The 15,327-nt window shown below is 41.4% G+C and overlaps 1 protein-coding gene across 1 annotated transcript in view; it reads right to left on the reverse strand.

Annotated features, from left to right (window-relative positions):
• The window catches only part of SNW1 (SNW domain containing 1), a 21,067-nt gene extending 8,246 nt beyond the window's left edge, over window positions 1-12,821 (reverse strand). Inside the window, exons 1-7 of the mRNA XM_024192815.2 lie at window positions 12,772-12,821; window positions 11,086-11,239; window positions 8,808-8,969; window positions 1,737-1,832; window positions 1,538-1,644; window positions 621-725; window positions 460-529 (exon numbers count right to left, since the gene is read on the reverse strand). Coding sequence (XP_024048583.1) covers window positions 460-529; window positions 621-725; window positions 1,538-1,644; window positions 1,737-1,832; window positions 8,808-8,969; window positions 11,086-11,239; window positions 12,772-12,785 — 708 coding nt within the window. The 5' untranslated portion in view covers window positions 12,786-12,821. The remainder of the gene's footprint in view (window positions 1-459; window positions 530-620; window positions 726-1,537; window positions 1,645-1,736; window positions 1,833-8,807; window positions 8,970-11,085; window positions 11,240-12,771) is intronic.
• Between the last annotated feature and the right edge of the window lie 2,506 nt (window positions 12,822-15,327).

Consider the following 15,327-nt stretch of genomic DNA (forward strand, 5'->3'; position numbering starts at 1 on the left):
CTCAAAACTTCAGCACAGACTAAGTAACCTGCATATGAAAAAGGTAAAATTGTTAATCAGTCCTGAGCCCATATTATTTTTTAATTACTTCAAATAATGCCCTGTTAGTCCTACACACTGCAAGAAACAAATACAGGAGGCTGGTCAAAGAGCAGTACTGATATCCTAGGTCTAAAGCCTCACCAACCCTCCAAGCTGAGAAGAGTCACAGCAGTGTGAGCCTTTGTAAAACAAGGGGGGAATTTAAATCAACCTTTGTGACGGTATATAGGAAAATATACCTTCAATACGGCCCAGGCACAGAATTTTACATTTCACACTAAATGAATCACCTAGCAACACACCATAAGGCAGAGGAAAGGAGAAAAAGCACCACAGGTCCCAGCTAGATCTCAATAGAGTGCGGTTTGAGAACACACGCTAGAAGCCAGACCAGAAAATAGCAGCTACATTCAATACCTTTCTGCTAGGGGAGTGCATTACAGGAGCAGGAGGAGAAGGTGGCCCACGAGGAATTTTCTTGTTAATCCTGAAGGATAAATCACAGTGTGATCAATAGGCAGTAAGAAAATGTGCTTATCAAAATCCTCTACTTGCTATGAAAAATTCCAGGTACTCACTTGAATCTTGGAGGTTCCATGGGGTCCTTCTGCATCTCCACCATTCGAATAACCCTCTGTTTTGCTCCAGAGTTGAAGGCCACACCCTGCTGAGATGGTGTGTATCTGAAGAAAGCAGTTGAGATACATTCAGTTCTCTATACACTGCCAGCCTCGTCCTTCCTCATTTAACTACTCTGCATTTCAGTTTTGTTCACACCAATTTTTTAAAATGCTCTTCAACACCAGAATGCACGATGTAACTAGACATTCATTCAGCATTTGAACTGCCCCTTTTCAGGCTACAGTGTTATAGTGTCCTGTTTCTGCAACGGGACAGAGTAGAACATTTAAATTACAAACTAGAAGGACGAGAAGAGTCTTATCTAGTCAGATGCCACAGTATATGCTCATAGACATTGTTGGACTACGCACCCTGCTATGGCCCAGAAAAGCCCTTAATATACTTGCAGAAGTATGCTCTGAAGTGACCGAAACCCTGGTTTGGAAGTTTCTTGTGGCCACCGCTGAGATTCCTTCTAAATAAAGACTAATCTTGTAGTTCAGAATTGCTTTAGAGTTGGTCACACTATGTAAAGGGAGAGCCTGCTTATAAAGACCTCATTTTGAGTGGAAACGCACACATCATGGTCAGTTTCCCCAGCACACTGTGCCCTCTGTAACGGGACTAATATCATATTCCATTAAAAAGCAATAACCTTTTAAAATGTTTTAACTTCTGGTGTGAAGACAATCAACATGCTTCAAACTAACTCGTCATTAATAATGAAGTCTACATTTCTTGAATTAAGTTTCACACTGCAGCCTCCTGCAAAGGAGTAAGCTTCAAAAGAGAGGACCCTCCTCCCAAAAATCAAGGCATGCTCTTACTAACCAATTCTACACAAAAGGATTATATACTTTAACTAAGTCCATACCGGATGTACTGAGCAGGAGCTAGTTTGTCGGCTGCTCGGACTGGCATGGCTGCCGCAACTTTCTGGGAGACAGATTTCTCCAGGGCTGCTCTTGTCTTTTCAGTTAGCTGTAATTAGGAATATAATGTTGAGTGCCATAACAAAAATGCAAAAAATAAAATGTAGCTTTAATAGCTATGTGCATCAATGCATACAATACCTCTTTCACTGCTTCCTCATCAGGTCTTTGCAGGTCAGGATCATCCACATTCATAACCTCTTTAGGTACCAGATCTGTATATTTGCTGTAAATTACCTGAAACATATTATAATTGATCAGTGCTGTGGAACAGGAATACATGGAAATGCACCATTCCGCAAGGAGATATTTCAGAAGATAGATTATCCTTTTGATAATATCTAGCATTTATATAGCAATCATTCAGCTTCCAGGTGCACCACAGTAATCAGGATTTCTCAAAAAACATCTGTGAAATAGTAGTATAACCCCCATTTTACAGATGGAAAAACTTGAGGCAAAGAAGTGACCTGCCCCAAGTCACATAGCAAACTGCCATTAGAGCTGGGATTAGTATTAATGAATTCCTGGCTCCCAGTCCCTCTCCTTTTTTGGGATCCCCCAGCAAAGCTAGAAAACCCAGATTTATATATCAGTTTTCAAGAACTAGGGAAACTTAATTCAAACGGCTATCCTGCTTTTATACCTTACATCATCATCTTCCCTACCTCCTTGAAATTGCTAAATATTTGAGAAATCTCATGTTTTTCCTAGCATGAATAATTCAGTCCTCCCACACACAATTATTAAATCTTAAGCCCCAATAATAATAATATAGGGAAGGAGTGTACCTGAAAGGTTCATACAGAAAAAAAAAACCCATTGCACCTAGAATTAGGATTTTACATCTGTCTCAATAAGTAACATCAGAAAATCCTGGCTCAAAGGGTTAAAATCTCTCAATAGCTATTCTTGCAAGTAGAAAGGTGGAATAAACTGCTCCTAATAGTGTATGCCTAACTATAAAACTGACCTGTAGCCTCATTGTTAAATTAGCACACAAGACCCATTTACTGCTTCTTATCCACATACTCCAAAATTAATAATCCCTTAAATGAGCATCACTATTCCAGCATCTCACAAAGCCGAGTGAAGGACATCTGAAGAACAGTATTCCTCTATGGTAATTAACTATAAAACCCAAGAGCCTCACTGCACGAAGGACCAAGCAATCGAAGGAGCTCAGAATATTCTCAGAGACAAGAGAAGGCTAAAGGAGTTATCTTAAAATTACAATATACCTCTGTCAGGTGATTGGAGCACAAATGAGCTTTGTGAACTAAATCCACAACTCATTACCCACTAAACAGACATTCTACTTGTGTGCAAAGTGACAGTAAAGTGGATGCAATGTGGAGATTAGTCTGACATTAGTGGTGATAACCAATATTCCCACCTCCTTCAAAAACAAAAAAAGGTACAAGTATCTTATAAATTTTAATTGGACCACTTTTTTGATGATGAGGACGAAGGAAAGTCAGGTAAGAGAGATTCATCGCTATTGGACTTTAGAATTTCATTTTGAAATTATTCCAATGTGGAGTGATCAGAAATCAACTTATTGGTCCCACTGAAAGATTCCTTTTACAGGTTGGGGCAGTCGTAACAGGCAAAGACTAAATGTTTGTGTGCTATGGTGCTATCAGAAGAGATTGCTCTCTGATATTCCTATATCTGAAGGCACTTCACCTAGTAGTAGAATCTGATCATACATGCTTAGAATTCTATAAGAACAGGCTTATATGGAGAACTTTCTTGCCTAAAACTTGTCACATTGTAACTGTTTAAATATTTTTTCAACAATATGTTTGATTCTATATATTCAAAGTGGCTCTAAACAGAGCTTTATCAACTACATATGTAAAGTAAGGATCACTTGCCTGCCTGAAATGCAGCCATCTACAGGATGGAATGTGGTAACCCCGAACACTACAAAACAGATTTTTCCATTTTGGTCTATGGCAAAAGTGACTAACTTCAAAATTCTCCCCTGCACTTCAACTGGAGAAGGCACCATCTATTTATCCAAACTGGAATTTAGGTCACCCCACAAAGACCCAGGATTAACCCCACTTCTCAAGGAAAGTTCTATCAAAAGAGATGGATACTACTCTGATATGAGTAATGAACCATTTCACAAATTATTAGGTCTATTCTATTCATGTTCTCATACTATAGCCATCACTGTGATATCCGAGTTCTTTTATCAACATGATTAGCATTGCTGACAAGTGGTTCTCTCTCTCTCTCCCAGCCCCCCCTCTGCCCCCCCCTCCCCCACACACTCCCTCAGGAGACAATTATATGTGGCTTTATTTTAAATGTATGTTGTGTTATGTGTCTCCATTAGTGAAAGCAAGAATTAAGAAGAGTGCCTTCTACTTCAAACAGAAGACGGTGAGGTTTGTGGTGGTTCTGACATCACATGAGAGTTTGTTCCACAGTGTTGGCCCAGCCCTCAAGAAAGCTCCATCTCCTGCAGACTAGCTTTATCCTTGCAGTAGATAGTTCCACTGTGTCCAAGGAGTGCAGTTGTCAAATGCGGTCCTTGTCCTGGAGTTTTAAGTATCCTAGGCCCTGATCGTTAAGTGTTGTAAAGACAAAGACCAAGACCTTGAATGTGATGCTATATTCTAGGGAGCCAGTTTAAAGTAGAAGACGGGCTTGCGATGCTCGTAATAGCTAATGTTGAGGAGACGTATCACTGCATTTTATACTAGTTGTAGTTTCTTGAGGTCCAACAGTTTGAGCTACAATAGTGCAATCTACTTGGGCATTAATCAGGAGATAACATCCAGGCTAGGTCATCATCTGCCAAGACAGTTTCCTAGACAGCTGAAGGATGCAGAGCAGTTACTCACAGATGCTGCTATGTGGGAGTTTAGCATCAGAGAGGTATGCAGGAACTCTCTTGGGCTATAAAATTTGACCAGTTCAGGTCAGTTAAAGGAGACTGCAGCATAGTTGCAAACTTCTCCAAATACTTTCCTCTCTCTATCAGCATGACCTCCATCTTTTTGAGGTACAACTTCAACCAACTGTTCTTCATCTCTGAGCTGATTTTTTGTCAAGCACTGGGCTAACTTAGCAAGAGTGGTGTGGTTATATGTTGTGACGGATAGACAGAGCCATGACATTTGCTCACTTGCTACAAGGCATGGAGAAGAGAAGCAATAAAGGAGCCAGGTGTGCTATTGTGGATCATAAACCAGATATCCATAAAGTCAGGTCTGGATTTATCTGTAGATGCCTGGCATTTATCAGGCTGCTTCTGCCATCCTCAAGAAGCAGAGGTGATGTATCAGATCTTCAAGTACCCACAAGCCCAAAGTTTTTCTATGGAAGTTCGTTGTACTCGTGTTTTTTATATGGAAAGGAAACACAGGAGGCAAATAGCGGAAGTGATGGAAGTTGCTAGTAAGCCACCTAGATAGAAGGGTTGTAGTGATAAAACTGTTCGGCAGCGACAGTCTCCTTCACAGAAAGGCCAACTATTTAATTCAAATTTGAGAAAATCCATAGGCTGTGGCGAAAGCAAAATAACATATGTTCTTAGCCCAGACAAATAAGCAGCTCATGAAGCAATCCCAGTTAGATCCAGAACACCTGGTGGGCCTATTTATAAACATCTGCTCTTCTTCAGTCATAGGTACTGAAATTTGAAGAATATTTGAATTATATGTATAGTCCAGGCTATTAAAGATTCTATAGTCAATCTTATTCATATTGTGTAATCACAAAAGTTAGATCTGTAAAATCCACTTTAGGTCACCCAATTCACAGCAGGCCAATGAAGAATCATTTCACATACCATACTTTCTAATGCTTTCTCATGTCTCCTTTAAAACATCTAGCAATGGGGCTTGTCACTTCCATAGTAGACTATTCCACGTCATTCATTTTCCTGAGATAGAATCTAAGTTTTCTTTTTCTTTATTTCACCTCTTAGTCCTAGTTATGTCCCATTGTACCACCATAAATAATTCCTCTCTTCCCTAAGTGTTTATATTCCAATATCTGTAGGTGGAGTCAGCATGGTCCAGGATTCAGAGCATAGGACTGGGATCCAGGAATTTCTGCATTCTAATCCTGACTCTGCCACTAACACATTGCCTAGCCTCAGGCAAGTTACTTATCCACTCTCTAGCTCCACATACTCATTTTTAGCTAGGAACAACACTTACCTTCCTCACTGGAGGCTGTGTGGATAAAGTTAAAGTTGGCACAAATCTTTGAAGATTTAAAGTGTTTAGTATTTTCCCCTTGCCTCCACTAGTCACTGCTTAGCCATGCTATACTTCGTTGTATTATAAATCTCTAGCCCTATTTAACAGCTACTTTCCAATTCTTGTGGCATCTCAATGGAAGTCTTGTTCACAACTAAACATATTGCCATTATGTACTTTTATTCCTTCGAATCACTTTCAGTTCACATGAGAGTTCAGAGCAAAACTGATTTTAGCCCATGTTTCAAATATGCTGTAGTAGAGTGCTTATGTCATGAAGATACACAATACATGGCATTTATTCAACATATATAACTGACTGGATTTTCAATGTATTTAAATGACTGTAATAGTTTGTCTGAAGCGTCACACTGACAGTTGCATAATAAACTTCAGATAAGTGATAAAGTAAAAACAAAACTAATCTGAGTTTTTAAAAAGTAAATGATTTTTAACCATCCTAGTGTTCTGATTAAGGAAATTTTCACCCCTCAAAGTTTGAGTCACCGTCACATTCATTGGGCACTTGATACTTTTAGAAAGCTACACCCCTTCCCCATCTACCTTGGGGTTTTGAACAGCACTCATCCCTGTAAAAAGTAAGTGCTCTTCCTAGTGCTTAAATTTTCATGAGGATATCCATCAATCCAGGAAGAATCTTGAGTTCCTGAACAATTATCCATATCAACATCTCAATGATTTTAAATTAAAAAGCCCTCTGTGTTCAGCTCTTTCTTTTCAGATTTCCTTTAGGTTACTCTGGAGAGAGATGGATAATAGTTACTGTGGCAAGGAAATGGTCAAACATCTGATCTAGTCAAACCTCACTAATTCTCCTGTCCCCACACCTGTTTAAGGAAAATGAAAGCTTTGATGTAGTCTATGATCCAATCCACCCTCTCTGAAATATGGGCTCCTCATAGTGGGCTTGGGAGTTTGCATAATGGTCTTCTAAATGTCAATTAAGACACCACAATACCCAATTTAACCATTTCCTTTTAGGAATCACTACTACAGATATAGGAGCCAAATCTGTCCCCATTGAAGTCAATGGGAGTTTTGTCACTGACTTCAGTGGGAGCAGGTCTGGTCCCAGAACGTCTTACAGTATGGCGATTTTAAGTCAGCAACATCGCCCACCCCATATTGCAATGCAATGGAAGTTGCAATAACAAAATAAGACTCCAATCCAAAAGAGTTAAAACATGAAGACCATAAAAAAAAAAAAAAAAAAAAAAAAAAAAAAAAAAAAAAAAAAAAAAAACAAAAAAAAAAAAAAAAAAAAAAAAAAAAAAAAAAAAAAAAAAAAAAAAGGTAAATGTTACTGTGACACTGGCAGACCAGGTGCCAACTCATGCCAAGGCCCCAGGCCTCACTGAACATGTACAAATGCATAGCTGGAAACCACTCTTGGCTACTTGTGCATTAGCATTAGCAAATAAATATTAGATGTTACATTGTGTTTAGTGTTTTATAAAATGCCTGTAGCATGCTGCATGTATCGTTCTCATGCAACTATACCCGACGTTAGAAAGTGATAGCAAGCATTTGCATTGTAAACCTCTATGTAACTCAACAAACCAGGAAAGAGACTTGTGCAATACATTTGTTGTATGTGTTGATGGTCTCTAACAAGATGTTAAATCCTGTTAATTAAAGGCAAATGAGCCATTGTATGATATCAAGGACTCTGTTAAGTGCATTCCTCCTCCTCTTCGCCCCTCCCCCCCATGACGAAGGGACTTCTGTGGGAACTCTATCAGCTTGATTTCTCAGGGAAGAAGATATTAAAATGCCTCACAAGGAAAAATGATAATCTCTTTGCCATTTGAACTCTCACAGGGCCAGAGACTCCAAAATGAAGCAAGAGATCCACCAGGGTTATCCCTGGGTTTGCCCTGAATGATATTTTGAATTAAAAGATCACTACAACTCTGTTACTCTTAGGATTTAGATTGCAACTCATTTGTGTTATATGCTTGCTTGCTTTAACCTGTAAATAACTCTTACTTCTTTTTCCAAGTTAATAAATCTTTAGTTAGTTTATTACAGAATTGGCTACAGGCATTGTCATTGGTGAGAGATATACAGTACAAATTAATCTGAGGTAAGTGACTGGTCTCAACCTGAATATTTTTTGATTTTGGTGTAAGTGACCATTTATCACTAAGTCCAGCTTGCCTGAGTGGCAAGATAGACTAGAGAGACCAAGGGGACAGTCTGTGACTCACAGAAAGACTGTATAGTGATACAGGAGTTCACATCTGATACTGGGTTGGTGAAATCTAATTACAGAACATTCCACCAGTTTGGGGTGTCTGTCCTATTTTTGAGACTAACAAATTTATTAGTACTCCTGTTCTTTTTGCGGATACAGACTAACACGGCTGCTACTCTGAAACCTGTCCTATTTTTGACAATCTGCCCTGAGGTAGATACTCATGGTCATGAGTCACTCCAGATAGCATGACAGTTACAATAAAAGCACATAGGGTCCATTTTTCTGGAAGTTGTGCTTGTGCTATTTTACTGCCTGCATTTCATAGCCAAAAAGAGACCCCTAATTTGATCATGAATTACAGAAGTCTGATGGAAGGCTGACTCTGACAAGCTGACCCTCATGCCTTGCTTTCTTTAGAATGCCCCATGATGGTCAAACTCCAGTATGATACTCGCCATCAATAGACAACTTTTGAGTAGGCACTTTCACCCACATTACCTAACCTCTGTAAGATCACAAAGTTATCACAGTTTCAAAATAGAAAGACTCAAGTAGCTCTGGGTCACCATATCCTCACAATCGTGCCACTCATATCTGACTGATCTTACCTCACCTCCTAAACTTTTAACAAAAAACGTCAATGCTTAAAAGTGACCATCTAGATTTCCAATGTCAAAATGGTGACAGTTTGTTAGAACAAACATGTTTAACCCAATTTGTTTAAGGCTTCCAGACACATGTACGCCTATTGTAAGAGTGTATTACCTTGTCCTTTGACTGTCCCTGTCGAGCTATAGCGTCGTATTTTATTTTTCCTTCTGCATCCACTTGAACGGCCAAAGCATTGGACATTTTCTTCTTTCGGCCCATATCCAATGGGTATTGGGCCACATGGATTTCTGGGAAAGCACCTCCATCTCCAAAATCCTGCACAGAAAGGAAACAGAAGTGAGCAATAAATGAAACGTGGCATGAAACCAAGCATGAGATTTGCCAGTATTTTTCAGCAAGGAATGGGAGCAGGGAGTGCTTTGGTTCCAGCACAATGGCCTTGTTCCCAGAGTGCAACAACCAGACTATACCACAGTGTATTCTTTCAGTGGGCAGCAGAATTCAGAATTCTTAAAATAGAAGAGAGATGCATTCATTTTCCTTTGGTCAATGTCCAGAATTATTTGTTGCTCCTATCCCTGACTGGAATATGTCAGACACTACCACAATACAAATAATAATCACAGAATTAGATTCATACATGAATCAAGGAGTTTGAACTTCAAGTATTTTACTATTACAATAAAGCAACTGCAAACTACTAATGTTACAAGAGTGACAGTTTTCTGCTGCTAAGCTATATTTGGTATTTGTCACTTTTCACAGCACAATTAGCAGTGGACATTTTTTAGCAGCTTATTTGTTGCTTTAACGATGAAACATTCTTTTCACAAAACCTGTAGCTCACACATTCAAAATGGTAGGTATGCTAGATTCCAACACGCTGGCACTTGGGTAGGAGTTCCAGGCCCCCATGCTTCCAGAGTTCTTACCTGCCCTTTCACTCAGTATTTAATGAGCTGAAGGAGACAGGCCTCTCAAACCAGACCATTCTGAATCCGTAACAGTTGAGATACATCTAGGATTAGTGCTCCATACACGCTAAGAACAATCTGATTTGAGTTACCAAGACTCTTTCATTCAAGTGTCACATTCCAAGACCCCAGTTACAGAATTAAATAGTCTTCATACCCTAACCAGACAAAAAGCTAGTCATTGGTCAATAAACCCAAATGAGATTCCTTTTCATAGTACTCTTGCTATGTTAGAGACTGATTTTTAAACTTTGTTTTTATTCTCTGGGCCAAGATCATGCTTGGAACAGTTTACTGCTCTTAAAGACATTTGTACTGATCTATCAACTGGACAGATACTTGTAACAGTCCTTCCCACATACTTATCAGCTCATGTACTGCTCGTGTTTGGAAGTGAGGCTGGATGCTATTTGAAAGCCATGACACCCAATTTTAAAAAGACATTAAGTACTGATTTCTATCTTTAGCAGTTTGAGGCAGTGACTACTAAAATATTAATTTTGCTAATTAAAATGCAGTGGGGAGAAGAATTAATGAAAATGTGGAAATTTTAAGATCTGATATCTCATCAGACATTGAAACTAAAAAAGAATATTGTATATTAATGGAAAGTGGCAATTGCTATATAAGATATCCTTTTCTAGTCCTGGTGGTTTGCAAAGTATTAACACTTCAGTAGAGTCACTGGTCCCTTGTCCCAGAAGTGTTGTTGTTGTTGTTAACACTGGTTTAGGACTAACCACACCAAGTCTCAGACCTCATGCCAAATGTCATTTTAAATCATTGCAAGGAATTTCTGGGTCAAAATACAAAGTGTCTTGGTGCAATTTCTCAAAAACACTTGTTTCTCACTCCCAACTTGTCAGCATTTGCAGTTGAAATGAGATTAACCAAGTTCAGGGTCAAGACTAAGAACACGCATCATTATCTCAGGTTGCTTTTGGCAGTTATATATTTAACACTGAATGTCTGACAAATGCTAATGCTTTCTACAACCACAGGAGAGTAAGATAATCTGTTACTTATGAAAACACTGTAACCATGAGTTTGTTCTCCGATGCAACTCTTTTTTAGCTGTCCAACTGTAATCATGCATAGAAAACTTTAATCTGAACTGTGTATTTAACAAATCAGGAAAATGAAAATAGGCATGTGTTCAGAAGGCCATGATCTCAAGGGCTGCTTGCTTTCACTTTATAATATTCTCAACAGGGAAGATAATGTACAATATAGCTAGAAAGTTTCTATGGTAAGTAGTAATACTGTAAAACAAAAACAAACCCAGAATATTTCCACCTGGACTGGTGGACATAACCAGTCAATTTCTCATATGGTGGGGCGCTACACAATTTTCTGTGCTATATTCAAGTGCTCAGATTTAATCTATCCTTTTTAAAATAAAAAATACATCAATAATAAATGAGAGCTATCACCAGAGCGTGAATTCAAATATTTACCTCTAGCATTCGTGGTATCCATCCTTTCCGATAACCATATGGGGGAGGTTCCCTGCGCGATGACACCAGTGCAGTCTGTCTTGACCTCTGAGATCTTGCCCTTTCTTCTAACTCTAGCTGGTCCTGAGACAGCTGAGTTGGGGCTGGTAAAAAACTCCACAAACAAAAAGAAAAGGATGTTAACTTTGACAGCCTCACCCACTCAACACAACTGAGATCAAATGCAATATTTGAGTCTGTTATTAGAGTATTTCAAGGGACTGTTAATCTTTGCCACTGATCTGTGTTGGATCAGAAATGATTTATAATATTTAACAGTTGAGTGCAGGACGTTTCAACTGGGCCACAGCTGCTACTGAGTTGAAATGTTGAAGGTGGCACTCTTTCTCCACCTCTCTAGACTTGACATAATTAATTAATACATATTTCCAACCCCTGTTTGAACCAAAGCACAGCAGGAGCCATGTCTGCCTTTTCTTTAGCAACAGAGCAGTATGAATCTTACAGAACATAACGTAGATCTTTCCATGTAAGTATGTTTTCTACCATTCTGTCAAAGTGAATAAGAACATTTCCTCCATTTCTTAGTGACTCTCACATAAATAGACACAATGATATACCTCATTCTCACTAAGATTTGGACTAAGTACCCAAGCTATACAAGGTGTTCCTTTCTCCGGGGAGGTGCTCTGGAGAAAGGGTGCACCTCTTGTTCCCACTGGCCAAGAACAAAGGACTCAGTTAAAATTCCAAACTTTTAGCTTCCCACGTTTCAGCTCACTCTGCACCCCCACCTGAGTACCAGGCTGCCCCTCTTTACATGTCCTTAAGGAAACGTTTGGCTGCCAAAAGGTTTATGTGTCAGAGTAAACACAAAAAGAGATATGCCTTAAGCTAGACAGAGAAATGACACTGATCTTTCAGCTTCTCTCAGTAGACTGCCCTAGGACCTAGATGGAGCTGTGCACGCGATGGGAATCTATCATCCCAGCCCACGGGTGTCTGCCTATATCCAGAGCGTTATGTGCAACCCCCGTGCACAGGGATGTTCTGGACAACGCTGCATCAGACCCCAGGCTCCCTATGCCCCGGTCTCCACGCAGGAGTGGCTGCGTAGCCCCTCGGAGAAGGCATCACACCCTAGGGATCCGCTATCACCACACGGGGGGTGAGGAGGGGAAATTAACCCTTTCAGCTCCAGAGAGCTCGCTGCACATTCTGGAAGAAAGGTCCCGTCCCTAACTCCCTCTCCAGGGCCCCTGTACGGGGCCACCGTTGTACAGGCCCGAAGGGTGGCCACAGACCTCCCGACCCGGGGTGCACACTGCCTCCCGCAGCGCCGGCCTGCGAGCTGGCAGCTCCTACCCTCCCCCAGCCCCAGTGCTCAGCCGCTGGCCGAACCGGGACGCAGGCCGGTGGGAGGTGTCCGGTCCCCGCACCCCGCCCCGTGTCTCCGGCCCTGTCCCCCTGGCGGCGGGGCCCGCGGCTGGGCGTTCGGGAAAGGCCCCGGCTCGGTGCGGCCTACGCGCCGCCAGCGCGGTTTGTCCCTCGGCGGGGGCGGGGACAGGAGCCACCTCGCACCCGGAACAGGGCTCGCCAGGACCCGGACCCTGCGGGGTGTAAGTGGATTGGACCGTGAGCAGGACGGAGGGAATCCGACCCCAAGCGGAGACCAGCCCCACCAACCTGGTGAGCGCCATCTTCCTCTTCTCACTCGGATCGGGCCTCGGGGGCCCTGGCCACTGGCCGCACGGAGGGAGATCGCAAGTGCGCAAGCGCGGACATCAAAAGCATCTGGGAGTTGTAGTCTCTCTCTCATCTTTTCTCAGCGGGAAGGTCACATGCTACACTACGCAGACGTCTGACCGAAATGTCTTATGGGAGTTGTAGTCTTCCTCACAAGCCTGCCTCTAGACTAGATGAACAACGAGGAGTCCCGTGGCACCTTGACTAGCAGATTTATTTGGGCATAAGCTTTCATAGGTAAAAAACCCACTTTTTCAACATGCTTCTAATGCACATGAGCAGGCTGAACGCTTGTGGGAGTTGTAGTCTCTCTCTTCTCCAGGCCATAGAGCGCTGGGAGGTATCTGTGTTCCAAAGGAGTCTGAGCACTGATTAGGGAACTGACCCCTCCCCTTTCATGCTGATGCTCATAGCTACTGAAGCTGCGATGGGAATTGCTGCCTTTTCATGCTTGTAGGCGCTGTGCAAACACCCTTATGTAGCACAGTTGTGGGGTTTTCCCTTGGGATGTCTGATCCAATTGGACAATGCCAGAGCTTTCTTCCATGTTCAGGGGTGAAGCTCCATGCCCATACTCAGTCACCACATGGTGATCTTGCGTCAGGATGTGCGTTGTGTTGCACTCTGATGACACAACACTGGTGTCATGACGCAATATTGTTAAGTTGCGACTAACCATTACAACATCAAAAAGAGTCAGTACGATGAAGCAAAACAACAGTCCCTGCACCCACTCTCGGATATTTGTGGCATTTCCAAACCACTGCTGCCAGAAGAATGTCACAAATCCAACAAAATCTGGATAATCCCAGGAAAATTGCTTAAGGTGGCAATTCTGAAGGAAGGGAGCTCAATAAAATATTTGCATCTTTTCTCTAGGGTGACCAGACAGCAAGTGTGAAAATTTGGGATAGGGGGTGGGGGGGTGGGGGTAATAGGAGCCTATATAAGAAAAAGCCCCAAAAATCAGGACTGTGCCTATAAAATTGGGACATCTGGTCACCCTACTTTTCTCAGACCTGCCTTCCACAAAGATGGCTGCTGAGCCCAGCAAGTTAACATTCTAATTATCTATCAGCAGGATAAATTGTTCTAGGGAGTGACAGAAAAATATAATGTGATTGCAATGAAACTTCTACTAATTCTGGTATATAGTACCTAGGAACCATAGGTTGCTGCATTAGAAATAGGTAGGTAGCTTGATTAAGATGATGATGAAAAAAGTGGTAAATATTATAAGCATTATTATGAAACTCTGTCACAGGTAAAATGTCCTTAACTAGATTTAAAGAAAGTAACTCATATATTACATTAAGTGTGAGCTACTGGGCTGAATTTCTGTGGTGGGCATATGGTCAAATACCACTAAAGTCGTTTTTTTAAATTAAAGAAAAAAAGAAACCAAAAAAAATGATATTGGGAAAAAAATTATCCAGTGAGTTCTGCTAGCCTGTGAAATGTGGACTGGACTAAATGGAACTCATCATGGAGTGGGGCACTATGTAATGTGAGTAGGGGTAGCAGACTCTGACCTTATATAAAATAAAAATAAGAAATTGAATGTATTAATTGCTATTATGCTAGTGCCTAGGGATCAACAGAGAACTGTACAAACACAGAGTAGTAGGTAGTCCTGCCCTGAAGAGCTTACAATGGAGTAAACAAAACAGATACAGAGTAGGGGAAAGGGATAGAAATTACCAGAAATTAACAAATGTAGGATTCTTCCCAATGCTCCTGTGACAGGTGGTTTACAGCTTCTGATTAGATAGACAAATGGATTAGGGAAACAGATGAGAGAACTGCAACCCAAATTTACCTTCTAAACTTCCACTGGATGGTGCATTGTGCGGTGAGGGGAAGGATAGGGCAGTCCTGAAGTCCTTATTCTGGCAAAATTCCTGTTGACTTCAGTGGGATCTTTGCCTCAGGTTCGATCTCTCTTAGCAGAATTACAATTCACCAGATTAATGTATATGACGGGTGTTCTTCTCTCCTTCTCCATCACGGGCACTTCAGCCAAAGATACAAAACGTTTACACATATAGTTTATCAAGAGGTAACAGGAAATCATCTTCTCAGTCCTCATCTGTCTCTTCTCCCCTCCCTGCTTCCTTCAGTCCTCTAGCAACAAGCATATATTTGTCCGTTCACATAATATTGCCACTGCAGGTTCAAGAACCTTCTCCTCTGTAGCTCCCGCCATTTGAAACAGGCAGCTTCTTATGGGCGTGTCTACACTTGCAGATGTAGAGCACTGTGAGTTAAACCCGCCTTCGTAGAGTGCAGTAGGGAAAGCGCTGCAGTCTGTCCACACTGACAGCTTCAAGCACACTGGCATGGCCACATTTGCAGCACTTGCAGTGGCATTGGGAGCGCTGCATTACAGGCAGCTATTCCAGCATGCAAGTGACTGCAACATGCTTTTCAAATCAGGGGTGGGGTGGGGTGGAGTGTGACAGGGAATGTGTTGTATGTATGTGGGGGGAGAGAGAG

This window comes from Terrapene carolina, unplaced genomic scaffold (assembly GCF_002925995.2).
Source record: "Terrapene carolina triunguis isolate 2854851 unplaced genomic scaffold, T_m_triunguis-2.0 Scaffold96, whole genome shotgun sequence".
NCBI classification, from domain to species: Eukaryota; Metazoa; Chordata; order Testudines; family Emydidae; genus Terrapene; species Terrapene triunguis.